The sequence below is a fragment of the Jaculus jaculus genome, chromosome 18 (assembly GCF_020740685.1).
Source record: "Jaculus jaculus isolate mJacJac1 chromosome 18, mJacJac1.mat.Y.cur, whole genome shotgun sequence".
NCBI classification, from domain to species: domain Eukaryota; kingdom Metazoa; phylum Chordata; class Mammalia; order Rodentia; family Dipodidae; genus Jaculus; species Jaculus jaculus.
The window spans coordinates 50,778,976-50,801,333 of NC_059119.1; the positions used below are offsets into that span (position 1 = coordinate 50,778,976).

At 46.5% G+C, this 22,358-nt stretch overlaps 1 protein-coding gene and 1 long non-coding RNA gene across 3 annotated transcripts in view; one reads left to right on the forward strand and one right to left on the reverse strand.

The window, feature by feature from the left end:
• Positions 1-847: 847 nt before the first annotated feature.
• On the reverse strand, positions 848-21,271 carry LOC123455836. The gene is made up of 4 exons (XR_006634160.1): positions 21,232-21,271; positions 20,323-20,566; positions 19,851-20,136; positions 848-1,208 (listed from the first exon to the last, which is right to left on the reverse strand). It is a non-coding gene; the product is annotated as an uncharacterized LOC123455836 (long non-coding RNA).
• Positions 21,272-22,109: 838 nt separating this feature from the next.
• Kcng3 (potassium voltage-gated channel modifier subfamily G member 3) overlaps positions 22,110-22,358 on the forward strand; it is a 74,277-nt gene continuing 74,028 nt past the window's right edge. For both annotated transcript variants that reach the window (XM_004660125.2, XM_004660126.2), the window contains exon 1: positions 22,110-22,358. This exon is cut by the window's right edge. In XM_004660125.2, the coding sequence (XP_004660182.1) occupies positions 22,110-22,358 (249 nt within the window).

Consider the following 22,358-nt stretch of genomic DNA (forward strand, 5'->3'; position numbering starts at 1 on the left):
TCGAACTCATGGTGATCCTCCTACCTCTGTGTGTACCACCACATTTGGCATTATTGACAATTCTGATAATGTCCCATCTGCTTTACAAGATCAATATGAACAAGTATAGACCATCACCATGCCCAGCTTTAGAAATGGATTTCTGAATCTTCATAATGAAAGAGACTTACACCTATCACTTCTGGTAACAGTAACTTCGCTAATTTTCAAACTGTGTGTACTCAGTTGCTGTCTTAACTTTTGTCATTTCCATATTTATTGAAAATATGACAGAAAAGCAGAAAAGATTCAAACAGCTCCATGTGTGTTTTACATTTCATGCCACAGGCTGGAGAGATGACTTAGCAGTAAGGCGCATTCCTGCAAAGCCAAAGGGCCCAGGTTCAATTCCCCAGGAACCCTGTAAGCCAGACGCACAAGGTGATGCATGTATTTGGAGTTTGTTTGCAGTGGCTGGAGGCCCTGGTGCACCCATTCTCTCTCTCCCTATCTCTACCTGCATCCATCTATCTATCTATCTATCTATCTATCTATCTATCTATCTATCTATTTATCTATCTCTATCTGCCTCTTTCTCTCTCTCTCAAATAAGTAAATAAAAATAGGGCTGGAGGGATGGCTTATCAGTTAACGTGTGTGCCTGCAAAGCCAAATGACTGAGGTTCGATTCTCTAGGACCCAGTAAGCCAGATGCACAATGTGGTGCATGTGTCTGGAGTTCGTTTGCAGTTGCTGGAGGCCCTGGTGCACCCATTCTCTCTCTCTCTCTCTGCCTCTTTCTCTCTGTCAAATAAATAAACAAATAGATAATTTTTTAAAATTAAAATATTTGAAAATTCATGCTAACTGTAGGCTGAGTAGCTTGGAGAGACTGCCAAAGTCCAAAAGCTGTAGCATTTCCTTATTGTCAGGATCTATCTCAGTGACCTGATCCATGGCTGACCTCAGCAACATAATTTTCTCTCTCTGGCTTCTTCTTGTGGCTTGATGGAGATTCCTCTCACAGGACCTCTCTGAATTCACTTCATGAGATCATAACACAGCGTGATGTCTTGTTGCAGAGCTTATTGCTGGAATAACGGCGATCTCTTTGTGCACGCACTTGGGGGTGTGGAAGTCATTGCCTGGGCTCATATGGCACTTCTCACTGATGATCGCAGCTGCTTTTTTCATGGTTTTAGTATGAATGCAGCCCATGTTGGCCAGCCCTGGTAAAAACAAAAACAAAAACAAAAAACAAAAAAAAATTTATCTCCTCTTTCTTTTTTAAATTAATTAATTTTAAACTTGATTTTTATTTATTTATTTGAGAGAGAGAGAGAAAGAGGCAGAGAGAGAGAGAGAGAATGGGCGCATCAGGGCCTCCAGCCACTGCAAATGAACTCCAGATACATGAGCCCTCTTGTGCATCTGGCTCACGAGGGTCCTGGAGAATCGAACCGGGATCCTTTGGCTTTGCAGGCAAACGCCCTAACCACTAAGCCATCTCTCCAGCCTCTCTTTTCTTATTTTGATCTAAAAGTTTATATAAAGTAAGGTCCTTCTAGTTGCAGGGGAAAAAAGAGAAAAATATTGGGAGTTTAGTGGCCAATTGCTAGGAGAGCTAGAATTGGAGAAAAAAAACAACAAAAACAAAGGGTGTGTGTGTGTGTGTGTGTGTGTGTGTGTGTGTGTGTGTGTGTGTGTTCTAGGGAAGACTAGGAGCTGCCTAGCAGGGGAAACACCAGCTAGAGCTCCTGGATACTCCCTCTAGGGCCAGCCTCTGGATTCTGCTGCCTAAAGTCTTAGGCTCAACACTGATTCATGGAATACTCCAGATCTGCAGGCAAAAGAAAGTGGCTCTCCCAGGCTGGGCCAGCTGCCAGCGCCTATCAGTCAGCCCCATTGAGGAGCAGAGAAGGAAAACAACCCCGGGTTGCCACCCACACGTGTGGCACCTGTTTCTAGAGACAGGAAAACGGATTCTGCTCCCGGTTACGGGAGCCCTGCAAGCTTCAGTTTGTTTGGTGCTGCAGGTAAGAGGCCAGCCTGGGCCATCTAGTGAGACTAAGACTGTTTCAAACTTCTTCTTATTCTTTTGTTTGTTTTTATTTATTTGTGAATGACAGAGAGAGAGAGAGAGAGAGAGAGAGAGAGAGAGAGAGAGAGAATGGGTGCGCCAGGGCCTCCAGCCACTGCAAACGAGCTCCAGACGCCTGCGCCCCCTTGTGCATCTGGCTAACGTGGGTCCTGGGGAACCAAGCCTCGAACCGGGGTCCTTAGGCTTCACAGGCAAGAGCTTAACTGCTAAGCCATTTCTCCAGCCATCCCACCCTCTTTTTTAATTTATTTTATTTTTGTTTTTTCGAGGTAGGGTCTCACTCTGGTCCAGGCTGACCTGGAATTAACTCTGTAGCTCTGTAGTCTCAGGGTGGTCTTGAACTCACGGTGATCCTCCTACCTCTGCCTTCTGAGTGCTGGGATTAAAGGCGTGCGCCACCACACCCGACACCCCCCCCACTTTTTTTTTAAGGCAGTGTCTCACTCTAGTCTAGGCTGACCTGGAATTCACTATGTAGTCTCAGAATGGCCTCGAACTCATGGCGATCCTCCTACCTCTGCCTGCCGAGTGCCCATTTGTTTAAGTTTTGAGACAGGGTCTCCCTAAGTTGTCCAGTCAAGACAGACCTTGAATTAAGGAGCCCCCGTTTCAGTCTCCCCAGGAGCTTGGATTACAAGCTTTTGCCACCAAGCCCTACTTCCCTGGTGGAATTCTCCATACACCTTGGAGACTCAGATGCCTTATGTCATGTCCCACAGCAGGCGATCCGGTAGGAGCCTGTTGCATGTGGAAATCAAGGAGGGTAACTGTTTACAAGTATCCCACTTTGAGTCTCCTAACTGGCTTCATTATTCTGAATCGAGTTCAAGTTGCCTCCACACACAGCCGGAAAGGCGTGCACACTACTATTTACATCAGGATTTGCACAATGTGACATGGCTGCCTTGGAAGGAATCAACTGTAGTCATTTGGCCACTTAGCCTAGGTTAGCCGGTCTGACAAAGGGCTTCCCAAACCTGCTTGAGCTGCGAAAGAGGGATGTTGCGTGCCCTTGAATTCTGTTCTTCCCCTTGGTTTGCCCAGGATCCATGTCCCTATGGACTTATATCTGGTTTTCACTGTGACATTGAGCCATACCCTGTGTAATTTGCCTATAACATTGGCCCAGAAGCCTGGAAGGAAGCTAATCAATTATCCTTTGCTGTGCACTACATTATCCCAAAATTTTAGTGTCCCAGGGCTGGAGGGATGGCTTAGCAGTTAAGGTGCTTGCCTGCAAAGGCAGAGGACCCAGGTTCGATTCCCCAGGACCCACGTAAGCCAGATACACTAGGTGGCGCATGCTTTGGGAGTTTGTTTGGAGCAGCTGAAGGCCCTGGTGCACCCATTTTCTCTCTCTCTTTCTCAAATAAAATAAATAAAATTTAACTTTAGCATCCTAAAGGACAATTGTTCCCTCAGTGTCTATGGTTAAGATTTTGAAGCCAGGCATGGTAGGGCACGCCTTTAATCTCAGCATTAGGGAGGCAGAGGCAGGAAGATCGCCATGAGTTCAAGGCCAGCCTGAGACTACATAGTGAATTCCAGGTAAACCTGAGCTAGAGTGAGATCCTACCTCAACACCACCCCGCAAAAAAAAAAAAAAAAAAAAAAAAAAAAAGATTCAGGGTGCAGCTTAGCTGGGTGTTTCTGGCTGAGGGTCTCATGACGCTGCAGTCAGCTTGCTGACTGGGACTGTTGTCACAGTAGGTTGTCTTGGTAAGCATTGCCTCCAAGTTCACTCATAGCCTTTGGAAGCCCTAGATCTTCTCTTACAGGACCGTTGCCCAGAGATATAAGGGGTGCATGTGTGTGTACTGTACGTGGGTAGCGGGGAATCAAGCCTGGAAGCAGGGTCCTCAGGCTTCAGAAGTAAGCGCTTAACTGCTAAGCCATCTCTCCAGCCCCTGCAGCACCTTTCTTAAATGCTCAGGCCCACCCTTGAAGCCTGGGTTTGACCCCTCTGCACCCACATAAAGCCAAATACACAAAGTGGCGCGTGTATCTGGACGTCGTTTGCAGTGGCAGGAAGCTCGGGTACCCTTGTTCTTCCTCCACTGCCGATCTTTCGGCTTCTCTGCCTGTGCCAAAGAAATACATGAATATCTTTAAAAAAGTTGTTAAACCGAAATCAACCCAAACTAAATGTCTAAAATTGTGAACAAGGGCCAAGTATTCCAAAAAGTCCACATTTTACTTGAAAAGTCCCTTAAACATGTAACAAGAGCCTTGCCAATAGAAAGATGAGGTGAAGTGTCCATTGGGAAGCTGGAAACGGCAGCTCCTCCTTTGTGGAGATGGTGATGTCAGTAAAAACCTGGGCCAAAGGAAGGGCAGGACTCCTTACGTTGCGTTCCTACAGACACAAAACAGCCTGGATATCCATGACCTCATAAGTGCCTGACACTACCTACACAAGACCATCATAAGAGGAGGAAAAGATGATGATGTCAAAATAAAAGAGAGACTGATTGAGAGGGGGAGGGGATATGATGGAGTTTCAAAGGGGAAAGTGGTGGGGGGGAAGGCATTACCATGGGATAGATATTGTTTACAATCATGGAAGTTGTTAATAGAAAGAATTAAAGTTAAAAAAAAAATTAAAAAAACTCAAAAAGGGCTGGAGAGATGGCTTAGAGGTTAAGCGCTTGCCTGTGAAGCCTAAGGACCCCAGTTCGAGGCTCGATTCCCCAGGACCCACGTTAGCCAGATGCACAAGGGGGCGCACGCATCTGGAGTTTGTTTGCAGTGGCTGGAAGCCCTGGCGCATCCATTCTTTCTCTCTATCTGCCTCTTTCTCTCTCTGTCTGTTGCTCACAAATAAATAAATACAAATAAATTTAAAAAAAAACTCAAAAAATACAATGTGCTTCCCCCAGACACAAAATGGCCTGGATATCCATGACCTCACAGTGCCTGACACTCCCTACACAAGACCATCATAATAGGAGGAAAAGATGATGACATCAAAATAAAAGAGACTGATTGAGAGGGGGAGGGGACATGATAGAGAGTGGAGTTGTTAAGGAGAAAGTGGGGGGAGGGAGGGCATTACCATGGGATATTGTTTATAATCATGGGAGTTGTCAATAAAAAAATTAAAATAAAAAGTAATTTTAAAAAGCTCAAAAACAAACAAACAAACAAACAAACCCTGGGCACAGTGAACATTCCCCTAAGGGGCTTTATGGGACCTGCTCAGAGGACTCCACAATAGTACTGGTTTTCCTCCCAGTTCCACAACCTGGGGAAATTGATGGTTTTATTGGCACCATTAAATTTGGAGTTTCCTTAAGGGCCCTGTAAGGTGGGATGTCTCAATGATGTCTAATCCACATAGAATATAAATCTCACTCCCCGTCTGTCTATAGGGTGAAATTACAATGAACTATGAATTGAAAGTCGTGACGACCGCTGATTCAACAGACGTCATGTGCTGTTTGTCTTTCTAGAAGTATCTATCGCTATTGAGATAGACCACCGGCCCAGGTGTTGAGTGCCTGCAAGTCCCCTGACCCTGTCCGAGTTAAAGTCCCTGTGTACTTAGAGGCGGGAATGCGGGGTTCCTAAGGGGAGGCTTGGCTGGCCTCCTTTCTTCGTTCCTGAGAGACCCGCACTGACATCGGCTCTAACTGTGCCTACAGTTTCATCCATTGCAGCAGAAGCTTGTCACTGGCTGTTGCAGTCCGGTTCGCATTGCTGGTAGAAATCGCCCAACCAAGAGCAGCTTGTGGGAAAAAGAGGTTTATTTTGAGCCGGGCGTGGTGGTGCACACCTTTAATCCCAGCACTCGGGAGGCAGAGGTAGGAGGATTGCTATTGTTCAAGGCCACCCTGTGATGACCGAGTTAATTCCAGGTCAGCCTGGACCAGAGTGAGACCCTACCTCGAAAAAACAAAAACAAAAACAAAAAAAAAAAAAAAGAAGAGGTTTATTTGGCTTACAGGCTCGAGGGGAAGCTCCACGATGGCAGGGGAAAACGACGGCATGAGCAGAGGGTGGACATCATCTCCTGGCCAACATAAGGTGGACCATAGCAACAGGAGAGTGTGCCAAACACTGGCAAGGGGAAACTGGCTGTAATACCCATAAGCCAGCCCCCAATAATGCACTGCCTCCAGGAGGGGTTAATTCACAAATTTCCATCAGCTGGGAACCCAGCATTCGGAACACCTGAGTTTATGAGAGACACCTGGATCAAACCACCACGGAGAGTATAAAAAGCTCCTGGTGTTCTTTGTGAGTACTTACCTCTGGAAAGGAAAAAAAGTCCTGCTTGGAAGGTTTAAAAGTCTAGCCGACATTAAGCAAAGGGCAAGGACCCTGCAGCCAGTGGACGGGGCTCCATGCAGACAGGCTGGGATGTCACTCAGCCCCGTGGCTTCTTGGACTTGCAGCCCCCGGAGAGGAATCCTGAACAGCTGGGAAAGCGACAGTGGGTGTTCATTCATCCTTTTTTCTTTTCTTTGAAAAAATATTTTATTTACTTATGAGAGAGAGAGAGAAAGAGAATGGGTGTGCCAAGGCCTCTAGCCACTTAAGCTCCAGGTGCATGTGCCACCTTGTGCATCTGGCTTACGTGGGTGCTGGGAAATTGAACCTAGGTCCTTTGGCTTCACAGACAAGTGCCTTAACCGCCAAGCCATCTCTCCAGCCCCTCACTCATCATTTTCTTGTTGAGCCACAGACCCTTCTCTGAGACAGGCTCACATCAGCCTAATTGCATCTTCTCCAAGCCGCCTTTAAAAACTACAGCTCAATGCCGGGTGTGGTGGCGCATGCCTCTGATCCCATCACTCGGGAGGCAGAGGTAGGAGGATCGCCCTGAGTTTGAGGCCACCCTGAGATTACATACTGAATTCCAGGTCAGCCTGGACCAGAGTGAGACCCTACCTCAAAAAAAAAAAAAAGAAAGAAACATAGAAAAGTCAGAGCAGGTAGAGAGAAGGACACAGATGTACTTATTTGAGACAGAGAGAGGGAGAATATGGGCGCACCAGGGCCTCTAGCCACTGTAAACAAACTCCAGATGCATGCACCACCATGCGCATCTGGCTTACATGGGACCTGGAGAATTGAACCTTGGTCCTTAGGTTTCACAGGTATAACAACTTAACCACTAAGGCATCTCTCCAGCCCTGACCTTTTTTTTAATGTGAGAGAGCAGGAGAGAGAGAGAGAGAGAGACAGACAGAGAGAGAGACAGAGAGAGAGAGAGAGAGAGAATTGGCACACGAGGTCCTCCAGCCACTGTAATTGAACTCCAGACGCATGTACCCCCTTCTACAAATGTAAAACCTTACATCACCTTGTGTATCTGGCTTATGTGGGACCTGGAGAGAAAAAACATGGGTTCTTAGGCTTCACAAGCAAGTGCTTTAATGGCTAAGCCATCTCTTCAGCCCTTTCCACTGAGAGGTTTGGCTGTTGTGGTGGTCATTTTTGTTGTTGTTGTTGCTGACCTGTGAGAATATGTGACGGAGCAAACTGAGGCACAAGGCTGGAGAGATGGCTTAGTGGTTTGCTTGTAAAGCCTCTAGGTGTAGGTTTGATTTCCCCATTACACACGTAAAATCTGAAGCACAAAGTAGCACATGTGTCGAGTTTGTTTGCAAAGTCAGGCGAGATGGCTCAGTGGTTAAAGGCACTTGTTTGCAAAGTCTGCTGCTCAGGTGGGGGGGGGGGGGAGAAGTGCCGGGGAGATGGCTCAGGGGCTGAGGCACTTGCCTGTAAAACCTACGGACCCAGGTTCAACTTCCCAGTACCCACGTAAAGCCAGATGCACATCTGGAGTTTGTAGTGGCTAGAGGCCCTGGTATATCTATATTCTCCTTCTCTCTCTCCCTCTCTCTCTCTTTCTCTCATATAAAAAAAACAAACAAAGCCGGGTGTGGTGGAGCACACCTTTAATCCCAGCACTTGGGGGGCAGAAGCAGGAGGATCTCCGAGAGTTTGAGGCCACCTGAGAATATGTAGTGAATTCCAGGTCAGCCTAGGCTAGAGCAAGACCCTACCTTGAAAAACAAAAACAAAAAGAGAGAGAGAGAGAGAGAAACAAAATAAAATAAAACAAAAACATGAAGCAGGCATGCAAATTTGTAATCCCAGTACTGGGGAGGTTGAGTCAGGAGGATTTCAGGTTTGAGGCCAGTCTGAGCTACACAGTGAGACTTCATTTCACAATTCAGGAACCAGAACTGCCTTTTTTGTTTTGTTTTGTTTTAAAAGGTAGGATCTCGATCTAGCCCAGGCTGACCTGGGATTCACTATGGAGTCTCTCTGGGTGGCCCCCGAACTCACGGGGATCCTCCTACCTCTGCCTCCTGAGTGCTGGGATTACAGGCATGCGCTGCCATTCTTAAATCTAAAACTATGAAAATAGTATTTTAAATCCCGTGCTGTGGAGAATGACAATTGCTACTGAAGAGTGTATCAATTATTAAGTGCGGACCACTGCTATTTTGGTCCCGTTTACAGTAGGAAGATCATTTCCAAGAATGCCATAAGCTTTGCGTCAGTTAATTCCAGCCTCACTCCTTCCTCTGAGGCAGAAATATCAGCACTGGGTACCGGGGAGGGGGGCTTGGATTGTGGGGCTGGAGACAGACTGTTGGAGGGACAGAAGGGTAAGAACAGCAGGTGTTTTTGAAATCTGACTCCGAAACTAGTTAATTTTGGTTCATTAGTGTTGATGGAGGCAGCTCTGGTCTTTGCAGAATGGATTGAACGCAGTGGGGAGCTTCATTCATTTAGATAGTCTCCCCTCAGAGTAGAGGCCTCACCCAGACTCTGCGACTATGCCCTGCCGTGATGAGAGGCCCGGTGAGGGCAAGCCTCCTCTCCTGCCAGGCCTGCTTTGCTGGAAGGTGCCATCCCTTGATCCTGAGAGCTCAGGAAGGTGGCTGTGTCTCTGAGCTGTCAGGCAGTTTACTCAGCCAGGCAAAATTTCTTTTCATATTTCTTTCCTTTTTTTTTTTTTTTTCAAGGTAGGGTCTCTCTCTCTCTAGCCCAGGCTGACCTGGAACTCACTGTGCAGTCTCAGGCTGGCCTCGAACTCATGGCGATCCTCCTACCTCTGTCTCCTGAGTGCTGGGATTAAAGGCGTGCACCACCACGCCTGGCTCTATTACTCCCCAACGCCCCCCCACAAGGTAGGGTCTCACTCTAGCTCAGGCAGGTCTCAAGGTGGTCTCAAACTCATGGTGAACTTTCCTACCTCTGCCTCTGAAGTGCTGGGATTAAAGGTATGTGCCACCAATCCAGGCCTACCTGTTTTTTTTTCTTTTTAATTGCTTAGTCATCTGTGTATGTGTGAGAGAGAATGGGCACACTAGAGCCTCTGGCCACCGCAAACGAACTCCAGATGCATGCACCACCTTGTGCATCTGGCTTATGTGGGTTCTGGGGAGTCGAACCTGGGCCCCTAGGCTTCACAGGCAAGCACTTTAACAACTAAGCCATCTCTCCAGTGTCCCATTACCTTTTTTTTCTTTTTTCTATTTATGAAAAAGAGAGAGAGAGGAAAAATGGGTGCGCCTTGACCTCTAGGCACTGCAGCCATTTTTTTTTTTTTAATTGAGGAAACGTCTTGCTGAAGCCCAGGCTGAATTCCCATCACAATTACCCTACCTCTGCCTCCCAAGCGCTGGGATTAAAGGTGTGTGCCACCACATCTGGCCCATTACATTTAAAAAAAAAAAATTTTTTTTTCAGCGAAGCCTGGTAGCATATGCCTTTAATCCCAGCACTTGGGAGGCAGAGGTAGGAGGATTGCCATGAGTTCAAGGCTCCCTGAGACTCCATAGTAAATTCCAGGTCAGCCTGGGATACAGTAAGACCCAACCTTGAAAAAACCAAAAAATTATTCATTCATTTGTGTGTGTGTGAGAGAGAGAGAGAGCGCAAGCACGCATCAGGGCCTCCAGCCACTGTAAAAAAAACTCCAGACACATGCGCCACCTTGTACATCTGGCTTATGTAGGTACTGGGGAACCAAACCTGGGTCTTTTGGCTTTACAGGCAAGCGCCTTAACTGCTTAAGCCATCTCTCCATGGATATTGGGTATTACCACATTGCTCCAGTTGGCTTTGAACTTAGGATCCTTCTATCTTAGCTTCCTATGTACTACAATTAGAGACATGCACCACCACATCCAGTTAAGACAGTTTTCTTTCTTTCCTTTTTAAATATTTTATATATTTGTGTGTGTGTGTGTGAGAGAGAGAGAGAGAGACAGAGAGATAGATACAGAGAGAGAATGAATGTGGGCATGCCAAGGCCTCCAGCCACTGCAAACGAACTCCAGATGCATGCATCACCTTGCATCTGGCTTATGTGGTTCCTGAAGAATTGAAAATGGGGCTTTTTTCTTTTTCTTTTTTTAAATTTTATTTATTTATTTGCAAGGAGAGAGAGAGAGAGAGAAGACAGAAGGAGAGAGAATGGGCATGCCAGTGCTTCTAGCCACTGCAAATGAACTCCAGACACATGTGCTCCTTGTATATCTGGCTTATATGGGTCCTGGGGAATCAAACCTGGGTCTTTTGGATTTGAAGACAAATGCCTTAACTGTTAAGCCATTTCTTCAACCCTGGAACATACTCTGTAGCCCAGGCTGACCTGGAGTTCATGGTGATCCTCCTACTTTAGCCTCCTGGGATTAAAGGAATGGGCCACCATGTCTGGCTCAGGTTTTTTGTTTTTCTTTTTTGGGTTTTCGAGTTAGGGTCTTGCTCTTATCTAGGCTGATCTGGAATTCATTATGTAGTCTTAGGGTGGCCTTGAACTCACAGTGATCCTCCTACATCTGCCTCATGAGTGTTGGGATTAAAGGCATGTACCACCATGCCCATCTAAATTATTATTTTTTTGAGGGGGAGTTTGAGGTAGGGTCTCACTCTAGCCCAGGTTCACCTGGAATTCACTATGGAGTCTCAGGGTGGCCTTGAACTCATGGCGAACCTCCTACCTCTGCCTCCCAAGTGCTGGGATTAGTTTTTTTTTGTTTGTTTGTTTTGTTTTTTTTAATGAGAAGCATGATCTGGCATATAGGTTAAGAAGACAAAGTTCAGGGCTGGAGAGATGGCTTGGCAGCTAAGGCATTTGCCTGCAAAGCCTAGGGACCCAGGTTTGATTCTCCAGTACCCATGTAAGCCAAATGCACAAGGTGGCACATGTATCTGAAGTTCGTTTGCAGTGGCTGGAGGCCCTGGTGTGCCCATTTAAAAAAAAAAAAAAAAAAGTCAAACTTCATCTGAGCATGGTGGCACCAGCCTTTAATTTCCCCAGCACTCGGGAGGCAGAGGTAGGAGGATGGCTGTGAGTTCGAGGCCACCCTGAGACTGCGTAATGAATTCTAGGTTAGCCTGGGCTATAGTGAGACCTTACATCAAAAAACTAAAGAAAGAAAAAAAAAAGGCAAAGGTTAGCAATAATCAATACCAAGTAGGCCTCCCACCTCTCCTAACCTTTTTAGTTCTTTGACTGAGAAACAAGTACCCATAAATAGATTTTATAATCTTTTCAGAAATATCATCATCCATCAATGTCCTTTTTTTTTTTTTTTCTTTTTTTGAGGCATGGCTTCTCATGTTCAGGCTGCTCTCAGGCTTTCCATTCTACTGCCTCAGCCTCTACATCAGCTGGGGTGATTACAAGCATCCACCATTCTTCTGATTGCCAAGAAGGGAGAGAGAGGAATGAGAATGGGCAGCCTGGTGTGCTGGTGCACGCCTTTGATCCTAGCACTGGGGAGGCAGAGGTAGGAGGATCGCTGAGGGTTCAAGGCCATACTGAGATTGCAGAGTGAATTCCAGGTCAGCCTGGGCTAAAGCCAAAAAAAAAAAAAAAAGGATCCCTCATGAACACAGATGCAAAAATTCTCAACAAAATATTGGTAAACAGAATCCAAGAATATATAAGAAAGATCACTCACCCTGACCAAGTAGGCTTTATCTCAGAGATGCAGGGATGGTTCAACATATGCAAATCAATAAATGTAATACATTATATAAATTGACTGAAGGACAAAAAGTACATGATCATCTCATGCACAAAAAGCATGTGACAATATCCAACATTCCTCCATGATAAAAGTCCTACAGAAAATGGGAATAGAAGGAACATATCTCAATATAATAAAGGGTATTTATGACAAGCCTACAGCCTACATATTACTAAATGGGGAAAAACTGGAAGGTTTTCCACTAAAATCAGGAAAAAGACAAGGGTGTCCACTGTCCCCACTTTTTTTCTTTTTTTAAGTTGAGTCTCACTCTGGTCCAGGCTGACCTGGAATTCACTATGGAGTCTCAGGGTGGCCTTGAACTCATGGCGATCCTCCTACCTCTGCCTCCCGAGTGCTGGGATTAAAGGCATGCGCCACCACACCTGGCCCACTTTTATTTAATATAGTTCTGGAAGTCTTAGCCATAGCAATAAGGCAAGAGACACACATAAAAGGGATACAAATTAGAAAGGAGGGGATCAAGTTATCATTATTTGCAGATGACATGATTCTATACATAAAGGACCCTAAAGACTCTACCAGAAAACTGTTAGAGCTGATAAACACCTATAGCCACGTAGCAGGATACAAAATAAACACATAGAAATCAGTAGCCTTCCTATATGCTAACAACAAACACACAGAGGATGAAATCAGAGAATCTCTCCCATTCATGATTGCATCAAAAATAAAGTACCTTGGAATAAACCTAACCAAGGAAGTGAAGGATCTCTACTATGAAAACTTTAAAAGACACAAGTGAGAAATTTTGCAGAAGATACTAGGAAATAGAGAAACATCCTTTGTTCCTGGATCAGAAGAATCAATATTGTGAAAATGGCAATCTTACCAAAAGCAATCTACACATTTAATGCAATCTCCATCAAAATTCCAACAGAATTCTTCACAGAAATAGAAAGAATTCAATTGGAATCACAAAAAAAATCTCGAATATCTAAAACAATACTGAGCATCAAAAATAAGGCTGGTGTCACCATACCTGATTTTAACCTATACTACAGAGCCATAGTAACAAAAACAGCATGGTACTGGCACAAAACAGGCATGTAGACCAATGGAACAGAATAGAGGACCCAGATTTAAGTCCAAGTAGCTATAGCCACCTGATATTCATTAAAAATGCCAAACATACTCACTGGAGAAAAGACGGCCTCTTCAACAAATGGTGCTGGGAAAACTGGATATGTATCTATAGAAGGATGAAAATAGATCCTTATCTCTCTCCATGCACAAGAATTAAGTCCAAATGGATTAAAGACCTTAACATCAGACCTGAAACTCTGAAACTGCTAGATGAAAAAGTAGGGGAAACCCTCCAACATACTGGTCTTGGCAAAGACTTTCTGAATATAACCCAATTGCTCAGGCAGTAAAGCCACAGATTAACCACTGGGACCTCATGAAATTACAAAGATTTTGTACTGCAAAAGACACTGCGAATACAGCAAAGAGGCAACCAACAGAATGGGAGAAAATCTTTGCAAGCTATACATATAGGATATTACAAAGAACTCAAAAAACAAAATCAAACAAGTCAATTAAAAAATGGGCTATGGGGGCTGGAGAGATGGCTTAGTGGTTAAGTGCTTGCCTGTGAAGCCTAAGGACCCTGGTTTGAGGCTCGGTTACCCAGGTCCCAGGTTAGCTAGATGCACAAGGGGGCGCACACATCTGAGTTCATTTGCAGAAGCTGGAAGCCCTGGTGCGCCCATTCTCTCTCTCTCCCTCTATCTGTCTTTCTCTCTGTGTCTGTCGCTCTCAAATAAATAAATAATTTTTTTTAAAAGGGCTATGGAACTAAATAGAGAGTTCTCAAAAGAAGAAATACAGATGGCATATAAGCATCTAAAAAAATGTCCTACTTCCCTAGTCATCAGGGAAATGCAGATTAAAACTACCTTGAGATTCCATCTCACTCCTGTCAGATTGGCTACCATCATGAAAACAAATGATCATAAATGCTGGTGAGGATGTGGAAAAAGAGGAACCCTTCTACACTGTTGGTGGGAATGCTATCTGGTCCAGCCATTGTGGAAATCGGTGTGGAGATTCCTAAGACAGCTGAAAATTGATCTACCATATGACCCAGCTATAGCACTCCTAGGCATATATCCTAAGTACTCATCTCATTTCCTTAGAAGTATATGCTCAACCATGTTTATTGCTGCTCAATTTATAATAGCTGGAAAATGGAACCAGCCTAGATATCCCTCAACTGATGAGTGGATAATGAAGATGTGGCACATTTATACAATGGAATTCTACTCAGCAGTAAAGAAAAATGAAGTTATGAAATTTGCAGGAAAATGGATGAATCTGGAAAGGATTATACTAAGCGAGGTAACCCAGGCCCAGAAAGCCAAATGTCACATGTTCTCATGTGGATCCTAGCTACAGATGACTGGACTTCTGTGTGAGTAGGAAGAAAACTCAGTAGCAAGGCCAGTAAGCTAGAAAAAAGATATAAAGGGAAAAGAAAGGAAGGGAGGGAGTTACTTAATAGGATGATATTGTATATATGTAAGTAGAACAATAGATTAACGGGGGTGAAAAGGCCCAAGTGAGGTCAGGGGAAGAGATTGAGTAAAAGAAAGGTGGAGGGAGGGCTAATCAAAATCTAAGAGGATATAAATAAATCGACTTCGTTGGACAATGAAACACTCAGGAGCTATAGATTGTTGCTAGAAAATTTTCAGTGCCAGGGATGGGATACCTTCCAGCGAATTTTTGGCCAGGGAGGTCCCTGATGCCCCCAAAACATTACAGGCTATTGCCAAGGCCCTTGGTTTCCTACCAGGAATAGATGGTAAGACCCTATTGCTGAAGACTCCACATACTTGGGCTGCAAGGCCACTTAGAAATCCTGCTGGAACTGAGCTGATAACCTCCTCCATGTAGACCAGCTGACAGAAAGCTGGAAGAAGCCATTCTACATGCAGTTCAATTGGAGAAAGATACACCACCAGTGAAGATCCTCAACAGTGGACACTGCAAGCCTTATATTTGGCCAGCCAGGCCAAATGAGCCAATGGGTGCAATAGTGGCACGTCTGTCATGGTGGAAACCAACTTCCCTCTAATTGGACTGGAGGCCTGCTCCATGGGAGGGAATACATTCATGATACTGAAAACTTAAAACAGGGGTAGTCATGAGCCCTAGGGGTGTAACATCTACTGATGTCTGGAAAAATGTATATACTATGCTTATCAAACTGCCCAGTAAGCACTTCTCTTAATGTTCATGCCCATATATTAATGCTAGTCTCACTTTTGGCAGACAACCTTCTCTTTTCAGAGGGCAGTGACCTTGGGATGACTCAGAAGGCATCATGGTGCTGGAAAGAAGTGATAGGAGTGCTCAGTACTGCAACATCTGTATCACAACTTTCAAGGCTCAGGGTCTGTTGCAGAAGAGGTGGCAGAAAGAATGTAAGAGCCAAAGGAAGGGTAGGACTCCTTACAACGTGTTCCTCCAGACACAAAATGGTCTGGATACCCATGACCTCACAGTGCCTGATACTACCTACCCAAGACCATTATAATAGGAGGAAAAAATGGTGACATCAAAATAGAGACTGAGATGGGGAAGGAATATGATGGAGAATAAAGTTTCAAAGGGGAAAGTGGGGGGAGGGAGGGCATTACCATGGGATATTGTTTACAGTCATGGAAGTTGTTAATAAAAAATGTTGAAAAGAAAAAAAAAAAATAAGGACTGGAGAAATGGCTCAGCAGTTAAGGCATTTGTCTGCAAAGTCAAAGGACCTCAGTTCAATTCCCCAGGACCCATGTAAGCCAGATGCAGAAGGTGGTGCATGTGTCTGGAGTTCGTTTGAAGTGGCTGGTGGCCCTGTTTCACCCATTCTCTCTCTTTCTCTCTTGCACTGTCTCAAATAAATAAATAAATAAATTTTTAAAAAGCAAGAAAAAAAAGGAGCACACAGGGCCCAGTGTTGATGCAAACAAATTCCAGATATATGGGCCTCTTTGTGCACCTGCCTTTATGTGGGTACTGGGGAATTGAACCCAGGCTGTCAGGCTTTGCTGGCAAGTACCTTTAACCACTAAGTCATCTCTCCAATCCTGCCCTTTTTTTATTTTTACTTTTTTTATTTTTTATTAACATTTTCCATGATTATAAAAAAATATCCCATGGTAATTCCCTCCCTCCACCCTCCCCCGCACTTTCCCCTTTGAAATTCCATTCTCCATCATATTACCACCCCATCTCAATCATTGTACTTACATATATACAATATCAACCTATTAAGTACCCTCCTCCCTTCCTTTCTCTTCCCTTTATGTCTCCTTTTTAACTTCCTGGCCTCTGCTACTAAGTATTTTCATTCCCACGCAGAAGCCCAATCATCTGTAGTTAGGATCCACATATGAGAGAGAACATGTGGCGCTTGGCTTTCTGGGCCTGGGTTACCTCACTTACTATAATCCTTTCCAGGTCCATCCATTTTTCTGCAAATTTCATAACTTCATTTTTCTTTACAGCTGAGCAGAACTCCATGGTATAAATATGCCACATCTTCATTATCCACTCATCAGTTGAGGGACATCTAGGCTGGTTCCATTTCCCAGCTATTATAAATTGAGCAGCAATAAACATGGTTGAGCACATACTTCTAAGGAAATGAGATGATTCCTTCGGATATATGCCTAGGAGTGCTATACTGCCCCCCCCCTTTTTTATTTGTTTGTCTGTTTGCTTATTTGAGGTAGGGTCTCACCCTAGGCCAGGCTGACCTGGAATTCACTATGGAGTCTCAGGGTGGCCTCGAACTCACAGTGATCCTGACTACCTCTGCCTCCCAAGTGCTGTGATTAAAGGCGTGCGCCACCGCACTGGGCCTCTCTCATATAGACTAAGGTCTCAGTCCCTGGAATGGTGCTACCCCACCACTGAGGTCTTCCCACCTCAATTCACCTAATCAAAATCATTCCTCACAGTGACCCTCTCAGAGCTTCAAATCATAGGCAAGAGTGCTTTTGCTTATCCAAGAACATGCTGTGCTCAGGAACAGATAAAAAAGCAAAGAAATCCAGGCATGGTGGCGCACAGCTTTGATCTCAGCACTCGGGAGGCAGAGGTAGGAGTATCGCCATGTGTTAGAGACAGACATTATTTGAGAGAGACAGATAGAGAGAAAAAACAAAAAAATAAAACGGATGCATCAGGGCCCCTAGCCACTGCAAATGAACTCTAGACACATGTGCCACCTTGTGCCTCTGGCTTACATGGGTTCTGGGGAATCCAATCTGGTTCCTTTGGCTTCGCAGGCAAGTGTCTTAACTTCTAAGCCATCTATCCAGCCCCTCAATCTTAAGATTGTCATTTTGTCTTGTGTTTTTCAAGGCAAAGTTTCTCTCTAGTCCAGGCTAGCTTCCAACTCACAGCAATCCTCCTTTCTGTGCCTCGCAAGTGCTGGAACTGAAGGCGTGTGGCACCACACTTGGCTAAAACAATTCTTTTTCCAAATATTTTATTTATGTACTTGAGAAAGAGCATGAAAGAGAGAGAGAGAGAATGAATGAATGAATGAATGAATGAAAACGGGCATGCCAGAGCCTCTGGCTACTGCAAACGAACTCCAGATGCATGTACCACCGTGTGCATCTGGCTTTATGTGGGTTCTGTGGAATCAAACCCGGGTCTTCAGGCTTTGAAGGCAAGTCCCTTAACTGGCGAGCCATCTCTACAGCCCACGTCTAGATCTAAATAGTCATTTGAGAGGTGGGGTTTTGTTTTTCTTTTAAGACATGGTCTCATGTAGTCCAGGCTAGCCTTGAACTTGCTCTGTAGCTGAGGCTGCCCTTGAACGTCTGAACTTCCAATCCTCCTTGCTCCCAAGTGCTGGGATTACAGGCTCTGTACCACAATGCTAGGATTTCCTTTTCAGGTTCTGAACTGGGCAATACCTTGGTGAAAGTGGATGGAAGCAAGTACTGTCTGGTGGCGCTGTCTGAGCCCCGAGGTAGATGGGGTCAGGTGGTTGTGACGGCATCCAGGTGCAGGGATGAAATGACTTGAGCTAGGAGCCAGACCTGTTTCTTGTCTCACACCTGCCATGCTGCTTCTCCTTGAAACCCAGCCAAGTTCCAACCACATTTGCCTTGAGGCTTTGTTACCCCTCTCTAAAATGAGAGTAGAAAACCTCTAGGTTCTTCTAAATATTAATAATAATAATAATCATCATCATCATCATCTTTCTGAACCCTTTAAATTTTTTTAAATTTTTTAAAAATTTATTTATTAGAGTCAGAGAGAGAGGGAGGAAGAGAGAGAGAGAGAGAGAGAGAGAGCAAGAGTGAGAATGGGCACGCCAGGGCTTTCAGCCACTGCAAAGGAACTCCAGATGCGTGCGCCCCCTTGTGCATCTGGCTAACGTGGGTCCTGGGGAACCGAACCTAGGTCCTCTGGCTTTGCAGGTAAGTACCTTAACAGCGAAGCCATCCCTCCAGCCTAAAACCTTTAAATCTTAATGAATTCTAGAGATTTACATATGAAGATTCTAGATGTCATCCAGAATTCAGAAGAGAATTTAGATGTAACAATTCTCAACCTAATTTCCCACTCAAAGTACAATGGACTAGAATTGTTTTTTAGGAGTGCTTTCTAAACTGATTATAGCGAGACAAGACAATCCTGTCTGCGTCCTTCTGTATTCTTTGTTTAAGAAAATGATTTGGGAATTGCTGCTGCCGTAGTAGCTAATGATATTAAACTTAACCAAAAATGTTACGTTCAAAACAAATGAAATGATTTAAGCTTATCTCTAAGACGTTTATGAAAATATACTTCAGAGGCACAAACTGTATTGTCACCAAATTAATTTGTTTTTTTCCTAAGCTCAAATTTAATTTAAAAGGAGGCATTTCTTCAACCATTTCAAACAACAGACTGCAAAGGGATTTTGAATAGAGAACGCAGGAAATAAATATAGTAATGTTCAACAAGTAACCAACACAATGGTTATTCTGTCTTCTGTTGCTCGTGGTGCATTTATGGAGTATTTTTTTTTTCAACAAATTGTTAAATAATTGATCCTTTTTTGTTTGTTTGTTTGTTTGTTTGTATTTATTTGACAGTGACACAGAGAGAAAGAGGCAGATAGATAGAGAATGGGCGCGCCAGGGCCTCCAGCCACTGCAAACGAACTCCAGACGCGTGCACCCCCTTGTGCATCTGGCTTACGGGGGACCTGGGGAATCAAGCCTTGAACCGGGGTCTTTAGGCTTCACAGGTAAGCGCTTAACCACTAAGCCATCTCTCCAGCCCCCAAGAATTGATTCTTGCTGGTGTGATGCCAGCCTCAACCACGGCTCTTGCCTGCAAACTTTTTTTTTTTTTTCCCAGCCATATACCCTATGACAAATCTATCACCAAGACCTGCTAAGTACTTGGTCTGTGGTTCTCATAACTGACCTTCATCCTTCTAGACCTGGGGGCCGGGTTTCTATTCCTGGCTTACTGAAAGGGCTCTTTCCTTAGAGGAGCCCACAGGGCAGAGCAGTGTCCTGAGATGAAGCTTTCAACAATTTGTGCTATTTCTGTTAGGAAAGCTTCAGGGGATCCCACTGCTTACAGATTGAAATCTGCATACTCCTTGTTTCCCCGCATTGTTTCATCAGGGCCAAACGCATTCGCTTTCTCAACACGCGATAATCCTCCGCATCTCAGATTTGCTACTGGGAATCCTTCCCTCTTTCTTTCTGCTAACTCATGGCTCTTACCTCCTTCCATTCTGCCTTGGATTCACTTCCTTCGGGATGCTTTCTTTGTTCAGTAGTTATCGGATAAGCAACTCTTTTGTTTTTGAGATTTTTTTTTTAATCCATTAAGTGCTTTTAAAATGAATTACCCAAGTCTCGGGGATAAACAGCTCACAGAGATTTTCATCTTTAAGAACCACCCAGAGAGACTTTTGTCAGAGGCAGCATTCCAATTTTCACTAAGAATCCACACAGGAACCAGAGCGAATGACTCTTTATGGTGACCTCTAGTGGGCACGGGACAGTCCTACAAAATTATGAAAAGTGGAGAAAGTAAAAAAAAAAAAACAAAAAAAAAACAACCCTCCCAGTAACAAGCAGGGTTACTCAGTGGTCATATGACCACATCCTACCTCAGCCCACCTTCTTATTATGTCTTGTTCTTTCCAATGTTTGTTTTGTATCTAACATAGTTTGCCTACATATAACTCACCTGTTCTCGCCTTTGGAGGGCTGAGCCGCGGGTATCGCGTTTCGTGTGAATTGCTGATACATATCCCTGCCAAGGGGAAACCCAACTCCATGGGCATGGAACATAGCGCACCGTAGCTGGCCCTGGGTCGGCGGAGCCTTATAAGTGTCTCTCCACGTTTCGAGGGCTGGTGCTGCAGCCTGATCGCGGGTGCAAATCAGAGGGTAGAGAGGGGTGCGGTGGGGGGCTGGAAGCGAATGGAGACCTGACGGAAAAGGGGAAGCGACCACAGCGCTGAGAAATTCTGGAACTGGCCGGGCGTGGTGGCGCACACCTTTAATCCCAACACTCGGGATCTCTCCGGTGGAGTTCGAGGCCACCCTGAGACCACATAGTGAATTCCGGGTCAGCTTGGACTAGAGTGAGACCCTACCTCGAAAACCCAACAAACAAGAAAAAAGAAAGAAAGGAATTCTGTGCATTGGCAGTGCAAAGCAGACCCTCTTCCACCCCACTCCACGGGAGGTACCAGCAGAGCGCCAACCCCCCCCCCCCCACATACACCCAACCAAGCGCCCTCGCCGGTAGGCGACTTCTCGGGATCAGGGTTGGCAAGGAAAGGGAGGGCGCCGCGGGCAGATAGAACTCGCGCCCGTGGCGGTGGCATGGCAGGGGAGGCTCGGAGCGCCACCGCCTTCGGAGCGCGCCGCACGTGGGTCGCCCCACGCGGGGAGAGGAAGCGCAAAGTCTGCAGGAAAAGCAGCGGCTTTGGGGAGGGGTGGGAGCTGATGTTTTCTTTGAGAAATCCTTTGGGGGTGGGGAGGCGTTCTTTGGGTTGGGGGTGGCAGAGGGTTGCGAACAGTTTGTGGGAAAGGCTCCCCAAACGCCATCCGCTTCCAACCCTCAAACCCTGGGTACCCTAGACCTCACCATCTCGGCATCCCTTATCCTCCTGTCGCCTCTCTTCGGGGACTGTTTAAAAAAATAAATTAATTAATTAAAGGATAGGTGGAGAGGGTCTGCCCGTTATCCCGATGGTCCCGGGGCGGGACGTGGCAAGCCAGGTACCCCGTCTGCAGGGGCTTGGTTCCCAACCATTCCCGGGGGTGATGCTCACGTCTCCTCGCATCCCCGCCTCGCGGACCCCTCCCGGCCACTGCGGGTAGGAGCGCACGGCGTCACGGAGGTCCAGGGCGGGGCGCCGGGGAATCCCAGCCGGAGAGAGCCGGCGAGGTGCGCGGGCGGGCGGGCGTGCAGGCCGGGGAGTGCGCGCGGAGGGAGGTGAGCGCGCGGAGCCGGCGGGCGAGGAAGAGGAGGAGGACGGCGAGGGAGGCCCCGCCCCCGCCTCCGGGAGCCGGCTCCTCTCCTGTCCTCTCTCCTCTCCGCCGCCACCGAGCCCCGCTCACTCTTTGCCTGTCGCCTCTGGACGGCGGCATCTGGACCCGAGGCACAAGAGGGAGGAACGCCACCGGGGAGCCCGGAGCCCCTTCCCAGGGCGCTGCCTGCGAGTGGACACTCCCGCTCTCCCAGGGGTCACCACCACCCGCTCTCCCCGGGGTGGGGGACGACGGCGGCGGTGCTGACACCGCGTTGCAACCGGAGGGGGAAACTCCCTAGCAACCCGCAGGTACCTCGGAGACTAGGGCGCACCGTGAGCAATCGGGGTGGCGCACCGGAGCGCATCCCCTCCCCAGTCTCTCCAGGGAGAGAGCGCGGGACACCCCTTCTTTCCCCTCCTCCCCGACGGCCGGCCACCGTGCGACGGCCCAGGGGACCCGGGGGAGGGGTTGGGGAGGGGGTGTCCAGCCATGACCTTCGGGCGCAGCGGGGCGACCTCGGTGGTCCTGAACGTGGGCGGTGCCCGGTACTCGCTATCCCGGGAGCTGCTGAAGGATTTCCCGTTGCGCCGGGTGAGCCGATTGCACGGGTGCCGCTCGGAGCGGGACGTGCTGGAGGTGTGTGACGACTACGACCGGGAACGGAACGAGTTCTTCTTCGACCGGCACTCGGAGGCCTTCGGTTTCATCCTGCTGTACGTGCGCGGCCACGGCAAGCTG